Here is a 20133-nt window from a genome sequence, read left to right as displayed (position 1 = left end):
GCCGTCATGGGATCAGTGCCCTTATACAAAGAGGAAGAGACCATGGCTTGGGAGGTGCCAGCCGCCGTGCAGGGTGCTGGGGGCCAGAGGGGAGGGGCCAGACACCCCGCCCTCGGGAACTTCCGCGGTGCTGCCAAGATACAGCCGGAAACGGCCCAGGGTGGCCTAGGGCTGCTCTGGGCTGGGCTGCAGGAACCGGCTTGCAGGGTCCTCAGGAAGACCCTGGACGAGGCTGCAGCCAGACCCGAGGACGGGCAGGCGCAGCCGTTCTGCCTCTGACGGTCACTAATCCTAGTGACTGCAGGCCAGGTTGGTGGGAGGTCGATTTTAACTTTCCAGTTTACAGAGACGGTGCACTTGGGGCAGGGCCCATCCTGCTGCTGCATCCCTAGAGCCTGGAGTGTGTCTGCACGTGGTGTGTGCTCAGCTCTCAGCTGAACAACAGTGAGGAAACAGCACAAAGCAGTGGAGATAAATAAGTGTCCCCACCCCCATTCTGCCTGTGCTTGATGTCACACCCTCACGTCTAATGTCTGTGTGTCCCAGGGAAAAGGTCCCTTCCTTAGCCAGTCGCAGGTCAGCGCACTTGGACATCTTACTCTTTGTTTGGTAAACTGGGAAATCTTTCTCTGTAGGTTAATATACACTCTCTTTTAATGGCTTCAGGGTATTTCATCAAATGGATGGATAGGCCATCATGTTTTAAAGTCATTTTTCTATCGATGGCCCTTAGCTTGTTTCAAGTTTATAGTAATGCTATAGATAAATTATAAAACAGGTATGACGCTGGCTCACATCCAAACATGAAAAATGAGCAAGTATTGATGATTTTCTATTGAGATAATAAATATTTGTTATTTACTAATGAGAGATCCAGTAAGATGTTAGAACTGGTTCAAAGAAGAATCCAAAGAGCAAACATATGGGCTCTGCTGTCTGTGGTGCTGAGACGAATTTGCAGAAGGGATGTAGGACTGGCCAGGAATGAGCTGTGCGCCACCAGACACTGGCATTCTTTTTTTAAAAAAAGATAATAATAATAATATTTATTTATTTATTTATTTATTTATTTATTTATTTATTTATTTATGGCTGTGTTGGGTCTTCGTTGCTGCGTGCAGGCTTTCTCTAGTTGCGGCGAGTGGGGGCTACCCTTTGCTGCAGTGCATGGGCTTCTCATTGCCGTGGCTTCTCTTGCAGAGCACAGGCTCTAGGCACGCAGCCTTCAGTAGTTGTGGCACGCAGGCTCAGTAGCTGTGCTCGCGGGCTCTAGAGCGCAGGCTCAGTAGTTGTGGCACACAGGCTTAATTGCTCCATGGCATGTGGGATCTTCCCGGACCAGGGCTCGAACCCGTGTCCCCTGCATTGGCAGGTGGATTCTTAACCACTGCGCCACCAGGGAAGCCCGACACTGGCGTTCTTGAGGTCAAGAATCTTTGCATCACTGCTGGTGTTTAGAATTCACAGAACTGTAAAACAGCTCAGAGATCATTAAAGACAGAGATAACCCGAACAGGGACAGGGCACCTCTAATCTTTTATGCCCATTTGAAAGTCTTTCACAATTTTCCCTGACAATAACTTAAAGAATAACAGGATGAGTAATGTCTTCTTCCAGCTAACATGGAGAAACAGGTACCAAATTTATCCTCCTGCCTTAAACAAATTAAGACCAGAAAACATATATGAAACAGTAGTTTTCAGACCTCAAGCAGCAGGCAGGACTGAGGGGATGAGAAAGGAGCCTGTACTCACCCCAGTTTACAGCCAGAGAGAACTTCTAGGCTAGTGTCCAGCAAGACAAAATTTACAATTTGATGGTTTACAACCAATAAAAAATGACCACGCAGGCAAAGAAGCAGGGAAACAGGACCCTTAAAGAGGAGAAAAGTCAGTCAACGGTATGGCTAGAGGTTTATCAGTTTTATTGACCTTGGAGAACCTGCTTTTGGTTTTATTGATCACGCCAATGTTGTTTTCTGTTTTCTCTTTCACTGATTTCTGCTCTTTATGTTTTCCTTTCTTTTCATCACTTTGGGTTTAATTTGCTCTTCTATATGTAGTTTCTGAAAGGAGAAGACAAGAGTGACCAATTTTAGAAATTTTACATTGGGGAATCATCACTAAAAATCCTGCAGACAATAAAAAGATAGTAAGGGAAATATCATGAACAACCTTTTGCCAATAAATTTGGACACTTATATGAAAGGAAGATGTTTTTGGAAAAACAAAGGATCAAAGCTAAGTCAAGAAGAAATAAATGAGCTCTCTATTAAATTAAAATTCTGCTAAACACTTTCCCACAAAAAAAACTCTCTAGGACCAGATGGTTTCACTGACGAATTCTGTCAAACATTTAAGCAAGAAACAATAACAATTCTACAGAAACTTTTCAAGAAGACTAAAGCATGGGCGATGCTTCCTAACTCATCCTGTGATGCAAGCAGTGCCCTGACAGCAAGGGCAGACAGAGGCGTCACAGAATAAAAAGATAGATCCGTATCCCCCATGGAGTAAATGCCAAAATTCATGGAACTTTAGCAAATCGAATATATGAAACTATATATATATAAAGATACAAGCGACACAAGCATGCGTATAAACAACAACATATCAAAAAGTTAATGCATTAGTACCAAGGAACAGAAGCCTGGTGTTAACATACAAAATTAATAAATAAGATTACCCATGTCAACCGACTGAGGAAGACAAACCACATGATTATCTCGGTAGGTGCACAAAAAGCATTTGCCAGAATTCTACAACCGTCTCTCATGCAAACTCCCAGCAAACCAAGAATAGAGAGGAGCTTGCGCAGGAGCTTCTCTAAGGGCACTACAAACCCCACAGCTGACGCAATGCTTTTTTGCCTCGGGAGTGGGAGTAGAGCAAGGATGCCTGGTTTCACTTCTCTGTTCAGTGTGGCAGTGAAGGTCCTAGCCAGTGCCGCCAGGCAAGAAAGGAAATAGAGCCACACAGATCTGAAACGAGGAGGTTAGACTGTGTCTGGGCCGAAGGCATGACTGGAAATCATGAGGAATCCACAGAAACTTTACTATTACAAATATAAGTCAACTTATTTAGTTTGCAACACACAAGATCAATTTGAAAACATATTTTTCTGTTAGATATGATCACTTATTACAGTAGCACCAAAATGAAATACTTGGGTATAAAGCTAATGAAATATGTTAATGTCTGTACACTGAAAACATAAAACACTGATGAAAGAAATCAGGGAAGATACAAGGAAATGGAGAGGTGTACCATGTTCATGGACTGCGAGACTCAATTATGCTAACATGTCAACTCCACTAACTGATCCACCAGTTTTGCAGTTCCAGTCAAAATCTCTGCAGGACATTTTGGTAGAAGACTGCAAGACGATTCCAAAATGTAAAATGTATGTGGCAGAGCAAAGGAACTAGAATAGCCAAAACAGTGTTGGAAAAAAACAGTTAAGTTTAAGGAGTCAACACTTTCTGATTTCAAGACTTACTACAAAGCTACTGCAATCAAGACAGTGTGCTTTTGGGAAAAGGACAGAGATATGGATTAATGGAACAGAAAAGAGATGCAGAAACAGACCCACAAATATGTCTAAGTGATTGACAAAGGCTATAAAAAGACTGTTCATTAGATAAGGGACAGTCTTTTCAACAAATGGTGCTGGACCAATCAGACATCCATTTGCAAAAAAATTTTTTTCCATACTTCACACCATACACAAAAATTAAAATACATTGTAGACTTAAATGTAAAAGTTAAAATTATGAAATTTCTAGAAGAAAACTTAAGACAAAAATTTTGTGGATGAGGCTTCCCTGGTGGTGCAGTGGTTGAGAGTCCGCCTGCCGATGCAGGGGACACGGGTTCGTGCCCCGGTCCGGGAAGATCCCACATGCCGCGGATAGGCTGGGCCCGTGAGCCATGGCCGCTGAGCCTGCGCTTCCGGAGCCTGTGCTCCGCAACGGGAGAGGCCACAACGGTGAGAGGCCCGCGTACCACAAAAAACCCCAAAAAACAAAAAAAACAAAAAAAAATTTGTGGATGGCAGCTAGACTCGTGGTGGTGATCACTCTGTAGTGTATACAGGTGTCGGATTACAGTGCTGCACACCTGAAATGTACATTAAGCAAACAGACAAATAAATTTAGCTCTAAGTCCCGCCCCCGTCCCCTCCCAAGTCTTTATGAGCTTTGGTTAGGCAACGGTTTCTTAGATACAACACCAAAAGCACAACTCATAGAAGAAAAATGCTGATAAATTAGAACTTTGCATAATTAGGGACTTTTGCTCTTTGTTAAGACACTGTTAGAGGAATGAAAAGGCACCCCAGATGTGGGAGGGATATTTGTAAATCACATTTGATGAAGGGCTTGTATCCAGAAAGTACAAGGAACTCTCAAAAGTCAATAATAAGAAAGCAGAGAACCCAGTTTACAAATGAGCAAAGGATTTGAATAGACACTTTACGGAAGAAGATACACAAATGGTAAACGTGTGAAAAGGTGCTCAACATCACTAGGCTTTCAGGAAATGCAAATTAAAACCACAGTGAGATATCAGTTCGTATGTGTCAGACTGGATACAATTAACAGAACCCTGACCACGTCCTGGGTTGACAAGGATGCAGCGCATTCTGAGCCTGCTGGCAGGAACGCAGGATGGTGAGGCCACCGTGGGAGAGCCTGTCTGTCCATTTCTGTGAAGTCAACACATGCCCACCACGTGACCCAAGATTCCCACCCTGTTTACCCACCTGACGTGGACACGTATGTTCGCACGAAACCTGAGACGGTGTCTCCACTGCTTTCCTTGTCGTCCTCTGCGAGCCAGACTCTGGTGCGTGCCCTGATCCACTAATGTGGCTCGTGGGGATGGGAACGACGCACTCCTACAGGAAGGACGGGGGCCTGGAGGAGGCGAGACCAGGGGCACGGGCCCTGCTCGGATTCTGGGTGGCGCTGGGGGCACAGGAAGTGCCAGTCCTTCCCTCCGCCCCCTGCTGTGGGCTCGGCCGCAGCGGGTCTGCAGCGGCCCCCCCTCACCCCGTGCCCAGCCTCGCCCTATGTGTTAGCGTTTGAGGTCCTTTACAGAGACACAGAGCTGGTGATAGGCTGCAGATGTTGCTCGCCTGTGCTGTGCCCGTGGACGCCGGCTCATCCTCACGGCGAGTGAGGCACAGCACAGCGATTCCGGGGGACCCAGTGGTGCCCCAGTGGAGAATCCTCACTGGCCCTTGAAGAGCCACTCGCTCGCTGGTGTCAGCGTGGCTGCATTCTTTGCCCCTGCTACTGGGACGAAGGCCCACCCCCCTCGGAGCCCACTGACGTGGTGCCACCGGTGTGTCCAGGCTGCCCTTCTGGAAAGTGCTCTGACCCCTGACCCTGGGACCCCCTCCGAAGTGGATACTGGGGGGGTCTCACGCCCACAGGGCCCCGCAGCTCAGCAACTGGTCGGGTGTGATGGACTTTCAGTGATGGGGCAGAGGGTTCGTTGTGCTGTTCGCTGTAACGATGCGAAGGCACCTGCGTTAAATCCACACGCATGGGAACAACGGGCCGCAGGACTCCAGGCGACCCCTGTCTCACGTTCCTCCGGCCCATTTCCTTCAGTTGTAGCTGCCGCATGGCAGGCGCTTGCAGCCTTTCACTCCTGCGATGGGCTCAAACTGCCAAACTCTGTTTCCCACGTGAGGAAAGGGAGGTTTAGAGATTCCGAGACCTGCCGGGTTGCATTAACAGGACGGCGCCCGTCGCTGTGATTCCAAAGGCCCCTGAGCTGGGGGACGTGGTGCTGGGGGTGCGGGGGCCGCAGAGCAGGCAGAGGGAGGTGGCGGGGGGGGGCGTTGATGGGAGTCGGGCCCAGGGGTGAAAGGGGGTTAGGTGGCCTCCCTGACTGAGGACAGAGGAGGAAGAGGCGAGGACACGGGGATTCCGAGGTGGGGAGGAGAGCGGCGGGAAGAAGGGGTGGATGCAGGCCGGCTGGAGGGGCGGGGCCGGCTGGAGGGGCGGGGCCTGAGGACCTGGGGGGACTGGGCTCACCCGGGCACCAGGGACCCTAGCGCAGGGACCACGTGGCAACTGGGAGAGGCTTGGAGCCCCGGCAGGGAGAGGAGATGGGTGCAGGGCGGGGAGCCTGCGGGCCGGGACTCTGGAGGCCGCCTCCTTGGGGTCCAGGGTCCCGGGGAAGAGATAGTCTTTAGGGGGTGGCTGGGGCTGGGGGGAAGCCACTGTGATGAAAGGCCAGGGCGGGGGTGGGGGCTCATCTGGACTCTTAGACGGTGATCACAGTACCCTGTGCGCTGCAAATGGCCCCGAGGAACACGGGCCGGCTTCAGGAAGCAGGGTTCCAGAAGGGATTCCAAGGCATCTTGTGCTGTGCCCGGGAGTCTGTGGCCGCCAGCTGGCCCTACGGTCAATGTGGAAAGCCGGGTGGGCGCGTGCGGGGCGCGCAGTGGCCTCACGTGTCGGCCCTGGACCTGCTTTGGTCCTGCTCCCACCTTGGTTGGGAAGAGTGCTTTTTAAATTAAAATCAATCCATTCATATACAACTCTGATGTCCCAAAGCAACAGGTTTTGTTAAGAGTCAACCAAGCTCCATGGTTCTGCCTCTTTAAAAGGAGCGGTCTTGTGTCCAGCTGTCTGGATCTGGTGTAAAGCAGTGGCTTGCCCTGCCTGCCGGACGCTGCTTCACCTTTGCGGTCGGCGGTCCAGCGTGCCTGTAGGTGCCACGGCCAGTGGCTGCACTAAGAAAACTCCCGCCCTGCACTTCGGGCTGGACGGCCAGGCCTGCACCCACCCCAAGGACGCGGAGCGGCCCTCCTGCCCCACACGGGGCCAGGGAGACAACTTCGCTGATCGGACGGCCAGGCCCTCTGCCTGCTGGCGAGGTCACAGAAGCTCGTGGTGTCCTGGGTGCTGGCCGGCGGCTGCTGTGGGGCCTGGGCTCTGCGACGGCGCCCCGTCAGGGCCCCAGGAGCTGAGTCTGGGCCTCCTGGGGGCGGGCGCCCAGCCTCCACCCACAGCCAGTCCCAGTGCAGCCCTGGGGCAGAGCGGGGGCAGTCTGGGTGTCCAGAGGACAGCCCCACCTGCCCAGGCCAAGGGTGGGCAGACGTTGTGTGCAGGGTGTGTTCAGGCGCAGTTGGTAGGTGGCAGCCATCTTCCCTCGGGAGGAATTCCTTTGTCCCTTTTCGGCTCCTTATCTTGGCTCTCCCGGCTTCCACCGGGTTGTTTGTGGATGTGATTCCTTTTTAGGTCACTCAGACGCTTCTCTTTGGAAAAAGCCTAACCAGGCCTGGCTGTTTCTATTTTTAGTGGGGGGGAGGGGATGGCAGGGCTGCTCTCCTGCGTTCTGGGAGCCGAGGGCCGCCCTCTCACTGGGCCACCTGCACAGCATCAGGAAGGGGCTGCTTTTTGGCCGCAGGGTGTGTATTTTTTGGTTTTTTTAATTCCCTAGGCTCTTCCTTGCCAAAGTTTCTACTTCGCTCTTTTCCAAAATATTTTTCTTGAGCCTTCCTATGAACGAACCCACCTATTTTTATCAGTTGCCTACTTTTTCCCTAAAGTTCGCAGAAGCTCCTTTTTTTGGTAAAGAATTTTGGCCGAGCACGTGTGCAGTTTGGGCAGTGACCTTGTCCCAGGTGGGCAGGGTGGGAGCCAAGCCAGAGCCCAGGTGGGCGGAGGCGCCAGACACCGACCCTCCCGGGGGCCTGGAGCCCTCTGCCCCGTCCAGTTCCCGCTTTACTGAGCTCCTTCCAACCAGACGTGACCCGACGTGCTGCCCACACCTTGGAGGGACATTCCTGTCCATCCTCAAGATGTCCATGCCATCGGACCCAAAGGGATCTCTGTCTGGGCTCATTCAGCTTCCAGAGCTCCTTCCCAGAGGCTGGGGAAGGCCAGCAGCTCCATCCTCAGCTGCCCAGAGAGCTCTGGGCTGGAACTGGCGCGTGTGGTTCTGGGGCGGGAATGACTGCGCGGCTCCGGGGCCTGGGTGTATCCCCACCGCCGGTCCCGGCACCGCAGCATTTGTGGTGGCGTCGAACTGACATGCCGTCTGGTGCTTCCTCTGTGTCTGGCCTGTGCACGGCGACTGTCCCAGGCAGGCGCCTAGGGACGTGGACGCTCCGAGAGCCCTGGGCAGCAGGCACGGGGACTTATTCTGTGGCCCAGCGATGATCCTTCTTGGTGAATGGGCCACGGAAGCGGGTGCGCCATGCAGCTGCGGCCTGGACTGTTCCGTGCGGTCTGTTAGGGCAGCGTGCGCACGCGCGTGTGTGTGTGTGTGCTCCTGTGAGTGGGAGTTTCTGATACTGGCCACGTACACACGTGTGGTTGTGTGTCTTCCTGACGAGTTCTGTCTGGTTACCACGCATGCTCTTCACCCCCTGGGGTCCCCTGCCGTCACTGAGGAGGCCTCCCAGGCTTCCCGTGTGTCCTTCTGCCCGTTCCCTTCCGCGTGTGACTCTGCACGCCCATCTCCCCTGGTGCTGGCGCCGCCTTGTCCTGCAGAACCTTCCACGCTGTCCCGTACGGGGGCCCCTGCAGCCCTACCACTCAGCGTGGGCCCAGACCATCCACATTTAACGTAACCATTGATACGGTCGATTTGGGGTCCGCCGTTTAATTATCTGTTTTATGTTTGTACCTCCTGGTTTGTCCCTTTGTTTCCCCATTTCTGCTTTCTTTTGGATTCTTTCTTTCCTTTTTTTTTTTGTTTTGTTTTGCATTCTATTTAAATTTGCTTATTGGCCTCTTGCCTCTTGTAAACTATTTTTAAGTGGTTGCTGTAGGTTTCGATACACGGGCCTGAAGGTTCCCCTGCTTCTGGTTAACGTTATGCTCCTTCACGCATGGTGTACAAACGTTGGCATCGTATGCGTCTCTGTGTGGCGTGTGCTTTAGGTCCACACGCGTGGAGGGCTCCGGCAGGCGGTATTATCATTGCTGCTTTAAGTAGGAGTCAGCACCACCTCCCCGCCCCACAGCCCATCCCGCCTGCTGCCTGGTTTGGGATCAGGTTCCTGGGGGGCGGCCACGCCTACTCACACGGCATCTTGTCCACACCTGCCCAGTGGCGTTGCCTGCAGAGCCTGCTGTCTTATCTGGTTCTTGAGGTTAACGTTTGCCCAGCCCTGCTCTAGTGGATCCCTCAGGAAGGGCCGGATTTTGTATGTGGAAAACTGTTTTTCTCTGGCTCTGACGTTTGAAGGACAGTTGGCTGATGTGTGTGTAATCCTTGCCTTACGCTTTGTCTCACTGAGGTTTTCAGTGAAGGTTGTTCTGCTGCCGTGACTTGTACGTTGGTCCTGATGAGGGTCTCATTGATGTTGTTTCCTGGAGACCTGGAGGATGGTGTCTTTACCTTTGAAATCTAGTAGTTTCACTAGGATATGTCCAGGAGTCAGTGGTTTGGGGTTAATTTTCTCAGGTGCTCAGTAAGCCCTTCAGTGTGTGAGTTCGGGTCTTTTCCTGGTTTTGGCAAGTTTTCTCGGGTTATGGTTTTAAGTATCAGCTCTGGTCCATGGGTTTCCCCTTCCTCTCTGGGGCCCGTGTGGCAGATGTTCTTCTTTTGCTGCCTGTCGGCCACGGTCACTCCTTTCTCCACTGCTCTCTTCACGACGCTGTTCTCACTTTCTTGCTGAGTTTCCCTTGAAGCTGACTCTCCCTTGGGCACTTTGTAATTTGCTCTCTTCTCTGTGATGATTTTGTCTTTTTCTCCCATTTCTTTCCTGAGGTTAGTCCACACTTTTCTTTCTCTCTTTTGGGTCCATTTCTAGTTTAGTTTTGTGTTTCTAATTCCAGGTGTGTTTGCATCACCTCCGTGCTTGTTTGAGTGCGTTTGCCTCCGTTTGCGATGTCGGCTTGTAATTCTGTGTGGCTTCGCGACTCCTTCTGGGGCGGAGGGCCTTTTCCTGGCGTGGGACGTGTGCATTTTTGCTGACTTGTTCACAGCGGCTTTGCAGGGACTTGAACTTCCTCTGGCTTGTCCCCACGGTGTCGGCATGGGTAGGATTCCTAGCTTCACAGCGCCCTCTTCTGTCTGTCCAGCGAAGTCCGGAGCACGGGGGCCACCCTGCCTGGCGTCGGGCAGTGAAGGACCAGCCTCTCCTCTGTCTCAGCGTTTGTGTCTCCCCCTTTCTCCTCTGCCCCTTTATCCGGTTGCCAAGGCCACCTGCCCGCTTGGCTTCCCTTTTTCTCTCCAGAAGCAGAGTCTCACCAGCGCCCTGCAACCTGGTCCTGTGGGCCGGTGCTTCCAGGGATTTTCCCTCGAGGGTTTCCGGCCTCCAGCCCCTCCCCCAGCCCCTCCCACGCCCGCAGGGCCTGGGGCGTGCAACTGCGCATTGTGGACTGGTCACCAGGCTGTGCGTTAGATCCAGAACTTGTTATCTTATCACTTGAGGCTTTGACCTACATCTCCCACCCCCTCCTCCCTCCCCAGCCCCGGAAGCTGCCTTTCTATCCTCTGTTTCTCTGAGTTTGGCTTTAGATTCTACGAGTGAGTGAGGTCATACAGGGGTCTCTCTGTGACTCGCTTCGCGCTGTGGGATGCCCTCCAGGTTCTCCGTGTGGTCCCGGCTGGCCAGGCAGCTGGGATGCTTCCTAAGGAGACGCTTGCCCTCCTTGGTTTCCTTCCCCAGAGGCGCAGGTACAGAGCGAGGCAGGATGAGTTCTTGCCTCATTCTCTTTATCTACCAGTTTTCAAAAGAATGTCCTGACTCAAGACGACTAACGTGTGGGGTTTTTAGTATCGCTGTGAACTCGTGGATACAAATATATTGGTGTATGTGATTTTCAATCCAATTTCCGCCCTAGTGGCCTGTCCTGGATGGAGTTGGGGCGTTAGTCACTGCTCTTAACGTGCCTGCAGGAAGGCATCCAGCCATCCAGGTGACGCCGTCAGGCTCCTCCTTCCCCGTCGTGAAGCCCGGCGCTGCCCCGCTGGTGCTTTTGCTGCCAGAGGTGGGAGCAAGGCTCTTCTGAGTCCACTCTTAGAGCAGGAGCTCCCCGTACTTGGCTGCAAGTTTATCTCCGGCTGTTCAGGGAAAGCCTGTGTGGATCTGTTCCGTCACCTTTGGTTGTAAATGAAACGTGCGACTTGTGGGCGTAGAGAAATGGCAGCGGCGTGTCCCTTGGTGTACGCTGTTCGTTTCCATGATCATTCGTTACTTTTCTTCTGAAATGTTTCGTGATAAGGATCTTGTCATTTTAATAGCTTCGTTTTCAAATGAGACGTGACTTTGGCCTCTTTATGTTACATTTCGGCGTGATTTCATCTAAACACCTTCTTTTGGCTTTTGAAACGTCCTCTCATGCCCGCTGAGTGTGGATGGGGCACCTGAGGCCACGCCAGCTGGAACCTGCGACCAGGCATGGCCGGGCCTGGCGAGCGGCCCTCGAGGTCGCCGACGTGTGCAGGGTCCCGGTAGGTGGCACGTCGGGCGATCTCTTAGCAGCCCTGAACTTGGGGCCTGTGTCCACGCCACTTGAGGTCACTGTGGTTCAACAGGGCTGCACTGCTCCCCGGAGCTTGGTTTTCCAGGGTTGCCGCTCCCTGCACCCCTTGGCCACCCGCTCTCGTGGGGGGAGCGAGGGCCTCCCTCCTCCACTGTGTCCCCATCGGGCTCCCTGCCCCTGCCCCCAGGCTCCGCCGGCAGGCGCTCCACCAGGTGCATCCACGTATGCAGGTGGCTCAGGGTTAGGTGGACGGGACCTTTGTCAGCAGCCGGGCGGAAGCGCACGCTGAGGCCTCCTGCATGTGCTTCTCCACGCAGAGGGGAACCCAAGTAAGACGCACACTCGCTGGGAAGCTCATAACCGTTGTGACGGTAACCGCTCCTGAGCTGACTTTTCACACGTGTGCGCTTAAGGCAGGTGTGCCTGTCGTCCCTAAAGGCGGTCGTGCTCGGCCATCGGGAAGTGTCGTCCGGGTCACTGTGTAGAAGACTGAGTTTCAAGAGTTAAAATAATATCAGTCACTTTATTTGGCTGTTGATTTAAACTGATGATCAACGGAAATTCAGTTTCAGGTTAATTTACTTTCACTATAATTTAAATTTGGAATTAAATTTAGTTTAAGTTTAATTGTGTTTAAATTTAAATCTAATTGTGATTACCAATTAAAATGTGTGGGATAGGGGTCTTCCTTCCCCAGAAGGTGGCTCAGGCGGGGATGGTGTTGTGGGCACACAGGGGCTTCACCTCTGCTGGGTGGGGCTCCCCAGCCTCTGTCAGGGCAGAGCTGCAGCGCAGGGAGTCCAGCCGGAAAGTCTCCCTCCCGCTGAGCTGGGACAGACGACTTGGTGTTTGAGTAAGACCGGAACGCAGTGGCGGGGACTGGAGGGCAAGGCGTGGGGGGGCGGGAGCTGCCCGCACGGCTCCAGGCCAAGGACACGTGGGGACATGTGGACACGCGGACACGCGGCCCTGGCTGTGTGCCGAGTCGCAGGCGCCGGCACTGGGCAGGCTGGAAGCACCTGCGTGTCTGTGGCGCGTTTGCACCCAGCACCTCGACTGGGCTGGAGCACAGCCTTCTGAAGAGGGGCTCAGGTCTGGGGGGTGTCAAGAGAAGAGGGACAGCAGGTTCCTTAGTCAGCGAGCCCTTTGTCTGTGCCCAGGGCTTTGCTAACCAGTGGTCTTCAGAGACCGTGGCACCAAAGGGGGTCACAGATGTGGCCGCCCTACAACTGTCCTTCATTTCAGCCTGGGACTCGGGAGACTGGAAGGTGGGTACGTGGTGTGACGGAGGCTGCGGCAGAGGGGGCAGACGGCACCCCCCCCCGATGTATGGTTGCACGTGACCCACACCGGGCTCTGTTGCTTGCAGAGTGCCAGCCAGTGCCACCTGTGTGTGGCTTCTGGGGGCGTCCTGTGACACAGTGTGTAGGCAGAAGTCCCCGGCGAGAGCTTTCTTGTCTAAATAAAGTAGGCAAAGCACTAGAAAAGAAGCCCTTTCCCCTTTTCCTTTAACCTTATGCCCTTTCCACTTCTTCCCGCCTGGAATGTAGGCATGAGGCCTGGGGGCTTTGCAGCCATGTTGCAGTCACGAGGATGATAGCCAGTGCTTGCAGTGGCAGAGCAGACATGGTGGAAGCAGCTGGTTCCTGGATGCCGTCTGCGAGCAGGTGCACCATCTCTGCCTGCCAGCCCAGCCTCCTTATGCAAGCGGCTGGTTGTTGGTTTTCTGTTGTTGGCCAAGCACAATCCTAATGGAAACCTCGTAAGCCAGATTTTCTGAGAATTTCAACTCTTCATTTTGTCACTATCCTTTGTGAGTTTACAGCACGAAAAAGTGCTCCTGGAGGGCTTTCAGGCACCACGTCTTTTCTTGGAGGTGGAGATGCAAGAGGCCCTGGGAGGAGCACGGTGGGGCAGGGGAGACACACGTGGAGATGAGCCTGGGGTCAGACGGACTTGGTGTGCAGGTGTGCGGGCCGGGAAGACGAGAGGCAGGGGAACCCCAGCTCTGCTCTTGCTCTGGGTGCTCCGTGGTGCAGCCCCGGACCCCAGCCCCGCACGCCAGGGCGAGATGGAGCCGTGCATCCCGGAGCCAGCAGACCCGCCGGCTTCATGCTGAGTGTCGCCTCTTCCCAGTTGTTTAAGGCAAAGCCCGAGTGGACGGCCTGGTCCTTCGGGAAGAACGTTGGCAGTGCTGTAGGGAGACGTGCTCTGCGCAGGGTGACCTCAGACTGAGAGGAGTGGGCTGTCTGGCCCTGTGAGTGCCCGGGAAGCCACAGCGTGCCCATCGGGGTGGTGCCCACCCCATGCGTCCCCCGGTGCCGCTGTAAGCTCAGGCGCGGCCCCCCACGGGCGCGAGGTCCCAGCCCGCCCACCCCCGGGCCGGCGTTTGCTTCCTCAGCTGTGGCTGTGAAGGGGCTTCCCTGGCCCACAGCAGGGCCGGAGCCCCGGCAGCTCCTGGAGCGCCCACCTCGGTGGTACCGCCAGGCCCCTTCCCTCGCCAGTGCCCGGTCCCCCCGCCATCCGTACACAGGCCTCGTCTCTCCTTTGCAGCTGAGGCTCGGGCGGGCAGGTGGGGGCTGCCCTGGGCCCCTGCTCCTCCAGGCCCTGTAGCTCAGGCAAGCCCGCCACGGGTTTCAGAGATAAACCACCGCGGAGACGGCTCCACGTCCCAGGAAGGGGCCCCTCTGCTGGGCGCCGCCCGGCTGCTCTGGCGTCCGCACGAGGGGCGTCCGCCCACTCCCGAGGGGCTGCTCTTTTTGGATTTCTCCATTTTCTGAGATTTGTGGGATCAGAGTCAAATGTCTGAGGAGTTTCATATGATTTAAAGAGTGAATTCTGTGCCATAAACGGCTATCTCAATTTAAACCACAGCAGAGAGTCGTCTTACGAGGCTGACGTGTATGGGATTCGGGTGAAGGCAGACAGGTGGGCAGGCCTGCCCAGAGAGACCCCGTGTGTCCGTGACTTAACGCGGCCGCACGTGGGCCCCTCGTCCTCGCTGCCCTAATTCATAATGGAAAGTCCTTGGAAAGCGGCTCCGCTTGGCTTTTACTGGGGACTTGGGTCGTGGTCCCAGCCACGATCTGGTGACCTGCAGCCTCGGTTACAAGAGGTGACAGTGTGAACTGCAGGAACCTGTCACTGACTCGGGGCCCCGTCTTCACCCACAAAGCCCAAGCGTCTCTGGGGCTTCCTTCTCCTTTTCCCACGCCTGTTGTAGAGCTGGGCAAAGAACACGCTGCAGAATTGCAGGAACTGGTGTCGCGCTCGTGGCGATCTGCGTGTGTCAGAGCGTCGCATTCACCTTGTGTGAAGTCACCAGCTTCCCGGGGAGGGGCTGCTCCCGGGGGAATTCTGTGCCCCTTTGTGACGGTCTGGTTTTTTATATTGTTCTGGGTACTGCAGAGGGCGGGTGACAGAGCTGCACACATCAGGGAGCCTTTGGTGGCTTCCGTGTGACCAGGCTGCTGTGTGCAGCTGTGGGCGTGGCTGGCGTTGTGCACACTCGACCTTGGGCCTGAGGGCAGGTCGGTCTGGTGATCTGACCCAGGCTGGCCCGGCGCCTCTCCTGACTGGGGTCCCCTGTGCCCTTTGCATCCAGGCTTCAGGCCCGGAGACCATTCTGCAGTCTTTTCCGGTTGGTGAATGTGATTTGCTGCATGGATACCCCTGGGGTTCCTGAACTTTGTCTTGTGATCGTTCCATGCCGGCAAGGGCTGCACGGGGGGCATCGTGTGTGAGGGCGCCTGCCAGGGGGCCGCCGGCGGGTGGCATCCAGCTTGTCTCGGAGTCTGTGTTTTAGCGCCTGCGCGGAGCAGGACTGAGCTCGCCGAGGCGAGCCGCCTGTTCCTCCCCACCCGTTCCTCCCCACCCCTGCCCCCGGGCAGGGCTGTGACGCCACCAGCTGGGGAAACGTCTGGGCCTGTTCTGGTCCCCGTCCCCGAGAGCCTGAGCCCTGCGGCTGGTGACCAGGGACAGAGAGGGTCCACGCCTGTGTCCAGTGGGAAGCGGAAGCACCCGGTGGGCGTCCCGTAAACCCGCTTCAGCGGAGCGTAGGGTGCGAGCCCGGGCAGGCCGCTCTACCCGCTGGCATCGCCTTTCCCACGTGGCTGAAAAGTGCACTTTCTGGCCTGGACTTTCCTCCTGTTTAAAGAGCCTCCCCATCTTGGGGATTGTGTTTCGATGCCACAGCTGGAGCAGGACCAGGTCCCTCACTCTCCCCGAGGCTGGACGTGCTGCCTGCCGTCTGCGGGTCAGGGGCAGCTGCTGCTGGGCAATGCTTCCTTCCGAGACTCGCAGAAGCGTGGCGCCCAGGGCCTGATGGCCTGCGTCCTCTGTCCCCGTGGCCGACCTTCTGGCCTGGCTGAACCCTCGACGCAGCCGCTTCCCATCAGGGGCCACATAGCTGCTGTTCCCGGAGCACCCATCTCCGCAAGGCCCGTTGGATGCAGCCCTCACCTGTCCACGGTGCCCTGGCCTCCGGGCAGGACGCGGTGGTGGCCGAGGTCAGGTTCAGGCGCTGACACTGTGGCCTTAGGCGCGGATGGCCTTGTGTAGGGGACCTGCCTCTGGGACGGTGGGCTTGGGGAGGGACAAGGTAGTTCTGTGGGTTTGGGTGAGGCTTCAGAGCTGGCAGTGTTGCCGTGTCAGCAGGTACCAGGGAGGGGGCGGAGAAGCGCAGAGCCGAGGAAGGGCAGAGGGGCGGGTGCAGGCGGGGACAGGCAGCCTCTCGGCCTCCAAGTGCCCTGCCTGGCCTCCTGGTATGCCTCCATCGCTGCCCTTCCGGTCCCAGGAGCCCTTGCCCCTGCTGCTCCCCCAGGCCGTGCTGACGCCCCCGGCGCGTGTCCTGGCACAGCCGCCTCGTCGCCACACAGTGTGCCCCATCGGTGACTCGCTGTCCCCGGCGCCCCAGGAGGGCAGGGCCGTGGGTTCCTGGCCCCCTGCTCAGGTGACCTGTGGGTTGCCCGGAGACGCCTGACGTGGCTTACGGCAGGGGTGGGACGCAGGTCCGTGCCGCCGCCTGCGGGTGGCTGGGTCCGTGCTGGGTTGGGTGTGGGCAGCGGGGGGCAGCTGGACGGCGCTCTCGGGACCATCCCTGTGAGCTTCCTGGAGGAGCCGCTGGGGGGGTCAGCAGCCGCAGCTTCGAGGACGACTCCAGGTCGAGTGGCCGAAGTGTGGCCAGTTTAGTCGGGCAGGGGACCCTGGCGACCAGGGAGACGCGGCGGGCCTGGCCCCGTGGGCTGTGGTGGGTGGGCGGCGCTGAGAGGAGGTGGGCCAAGCTGGCTCCGCTGCCCAGGGGCCGCGTGGCTGGACCCGGTCCCGCTGGCGGCCGTGGCAGCATCAGTGATGGCTGCCCTCACGTGTGAGGTTAGGATGCATGTTTGCTCCTCTGGGCCTTTGCAGGTGCCCTGCAGCTGACACGCAGGACTCTATAGTTGGGAGGAAATGTCCAGATTACTGAGGAAGGTTCTGAGGAATTGTGAATCCTTTCTGAGGATTTGTAGTAACGGGGAGGGAACGGCCCTGGGGACCGAGGTCCTCAGGACTTGTGGGGAAAGCACTGTGGCAGGAACCCCACAGGGGCCTGACGCTGCCGTGTTTCCTCCCCAGGTCGTGCACACGCACAGGCCGCACTTCCTGGCCCTGCACTGCCAGGAGTTTGGAGGGAAGAACTATGAAGCCTCCATGTCGCACGTGGACAAGTTCGTCAGGTACGTCCCGGGGCAGCCGCTTGTCCCTCTGCTTCCTCCTGGGGTGGGGGGCACGCTCGTGTGAGCGCGAGGCCCGGGGTGGGGTGACAGCGCCCCTCGGGTCCAGGCCGAGATGCGGTCATGTGGCCCGATGGCTGTGAGCCTGCTGCTTCTGCTTCTGCTGCGGCCGGGGACAGACGGGGCTGACGTCCATGCAGCAGCCCGCAGCTTTTCTGTCACAGTGGGACGGGCACAGAGCGCCATCGTCGGTGTGGCTCTGTGGACGGCGGGCCTGCCTGGCGCCACACAGGAAGCGAGGGCCCGGGCCTCGGGAAGTGGGCGCAGGGGCGGGGGCAGGACAGGTGGGACGGCAGGCCTGGGCCAAGAGGCTGCGTGCCGGACAGCCCTGGGTATCGGCAGCCGCCAGAGCGTCCTTCCTGACTCTGGCCCCAGTGCCTGGGACACCCTCTCTGCACTGTGTCCCCTGCGATGTGGCCCTGTCCTCCCCGACCCCAGACCCCCGGGCCCTGTGACAGCTCCCACCGGCGGAGTGTGGGGAGGTGACACGTGCCACTTGTGAGGCTGGTCGTTGAAGGCGGCTGTGGGTGGGGTGGGCCGGGGCCACGTGTGGTGTGCAGGTCTGCGGGTGGGTGGCCTCTATAGGCTCTCAGCCTGGGGCCCCGCCTGGGGCTGAGTCCAGCTGCTGTCCCAGGCCTCGGCCCCTGTCACAGTCCCCAGTGGCGTGGAATGCCACAAGCCATCCGTGTTTTCAGCTGTCAAATTGTGGGGTCCTTTGTTAAAAGGCCAATTTTTAAAAGCTACCAGACTTTCCCCAAATAATCTTTAATTTAAGGCAATTTCAATCAAAATGTTTTCTTAACACTTCAACACTAGAATTGATGTGGAAGTGCAGAGAGGCAGGACTCGCTGCAGTACTACTGAAACACAGCAAGGGGGGTGTCCTCAACTCCCCCGGCCCGAGGGCCTCGTGTGTGTGTGTGTGCGCGCACGCACGCGTGTGTGTGCACAGGCGGCACCTAGATGCGCGGCAGCGGAGCTCCTGCCCCGCCTCACCCCAGTGTGCAGCAGGTGGCGGCTGGGTCAGGGGGCGGTACCCCTGGTGTCCTGGGCCAGGAAACCATGAAGCTGGGTCCCCAGCACGTTTTGTTCTCTCCACACACAGGGATGAATTTCAGTTATTACTGAGTCAATGTAAAAGGCCCGAGGACCATTCAAGAGTAAAGTGTAGGAGAGCATCTAGGGAGAGATTTCTTTAAAAAGTGCAGCCCACAAGAGGAAAGACTGACGCATTTGACCATGTTGAAGTTAAAAGCTTTATCAAGAGACACTGTAAACAAAGTAAAAGTTTAGCCACACTTGGGAAAAGATATCTGCAACATACTTTACTGACAGAAATCGTCAGTATTTAAATATATAAAGAACTGCAGTAAGTCAGTAAGAAAAGAACACCTTTGGAGAAGCTGGGCACATCAGCGACAAGCAGATGCAGGTGAGGGGCAGCGCCCGGCAGGGCTGTGCGTCCGAGCTCGCGGGATCCCACGGCTCCCGTCCCTGCCGTCCCCCGCCGTCCCCCTGCTGTTGTCAGACATGTTTTACTCCTGCCTGTGCTCTGCGTCACACACATGTTGTTATTTTTGCTTGAAACCGTCGGTTGCCTCTTGAAAAGGTTAAAAAGTGGGAGAACATGTCACCTGTTTGACTAGAGTCACCTGCCCCTCCCGGGGTGGGTCCTTCTCCGTACAGTCAGCTTTCTCTCCAGCACCATTTTCCTTCAGCCTGAGAACCTGAACATTTATCTCAACACAAGTTGCTGCTGGTCAATTCTCTCAGCTTTTGTTTATCTGAAAAAGGTCTTTGTCTTTGTTTTTGAAAGATGCTCTTGTTGTGAGCAGAATTCTAGCTTGTCCATTTTTTCCCTTCAGTGCTTTAAGGGTATTGTCCCATTGTTCTCTGTGTGCCATTGTTCCCGAGGAGAACTGGGCTGTTGTTCTCGTCTTCATTTTCTGTATATCGTGTGTCTTTTTTCCTGACTGCTAAGTTTGTCTTTCTAGCTGGTGAGCAGCAACTTGATTGTTTTGCTTTAGTTTGATTTTCTTTGTGTTTCTTTTGCTTGGGGCTCTTTGAGCTGTTTCAACCTGTAGGTTTATGACTTCACTGAGATTTGGGAGACGCTTTTGCGTGGTTGCTTCCCTTCTCTTTTGTTCTTGGACTCTGGCTTCCTGATGGGAGACTGTCACACGGGTCTCTACAGCTCTTTCGGTTTTGTTTTGTTTTTTTCAGTCCATTTTTCCTCTTTGCTCCAGTTTGGATATAGTTGTGTCTGTTCTTCTTTACGTTTTAATCTGCTGTTAGGCCTATTCAGTGAATTTATTTCTGAGGCTGTATTTTTCAGCTCTAGAACTTTCATTTGTGTCCATGTTTTCCTTTAAATCTTTGGTTACATTTATAATATCTGTTTCAAGTTTATTTTCAGCAAACTCCATCATTTTTATCCTTTCTACATCTGTTTCTGTTGCCTTTTTTTGTAGATTATGGGTCATATTTGTTGCTCCTTCAACATGTCAGTAACTTTGATTCTACTGCTGTGTGTGTTTCGTGTCTGCGTCTTGCCTCGCCCCCTAAAGCATGTTGGGGTTCATCCCAGCAGGCAGGTAGGTGCTTGAGGACTAGTTTGATCCTCTCAAGGCTTTTCTTCTTCCTTCCCCTCTCCCCTATTCCTTCCTGCCTTCCTCATTGTCACTCCTTAAAGCTGGAGCCCCTCTTCTTCCTGCCCTGAGTGCTGGCTGGTCACACGGCACCCATGTCCTCCACCCCCTGCCGGGGCGCTGGTGGGGGAGGGATCAGGTGCCTGCGTCCGTCCACGCCATCACAGAACTCGAGGGTGCGCGGAAGCTCTGCCCCAGTCATGTCTGTAGAGACGGCGGCGAGGCCGCCTGCTGAAGGCTTTTGTGGTGACAA

General features: G+C 55.5%; 1 protein-coding gene across 5 annotated transcripts in view; it reads left to right on the top strand.

Annotated features, from left to right (window-relative positions):
- INPP5A (inositol polyphosphate-5-phosphatase A) overlaps positions 1 to 20133 on the top strand; it is a 176926-nt gene that overhangs the window by 61709 nt on the left and 95084 nt on the right. For all 5 annotated transcript variants that reach the window (XM_060033823.1, XM_060033819.1, XM_060033821.1 and 2 more), the window contains exon 3: positions 17075 to 17175. In XM_060033823.1, coding sequence (XP_059889806.1) covers positions 17075 to 17175 — 101 coding nt within the window. The remainder of the gene's footprint in view (positions 1 to 17074; positions 17176 to 20133) is intronic.

The sequence above is a fragment of the Delphinus delphis genome, chromosome 16, assembly GCF_949987515.2.
Source record: "Delphinus delphis chromosome 16, mDelDel1.2, whole genome shotgun sequence".
NCBI lineage: Eukaryota > Metazoa > Chordata > Mammalia > Artiodactyla > Delphinidae > Delphinus > Delphinus delphis.
This window is presented reverse-complemented; position numbering and strand designations above follow the sequence as displayed.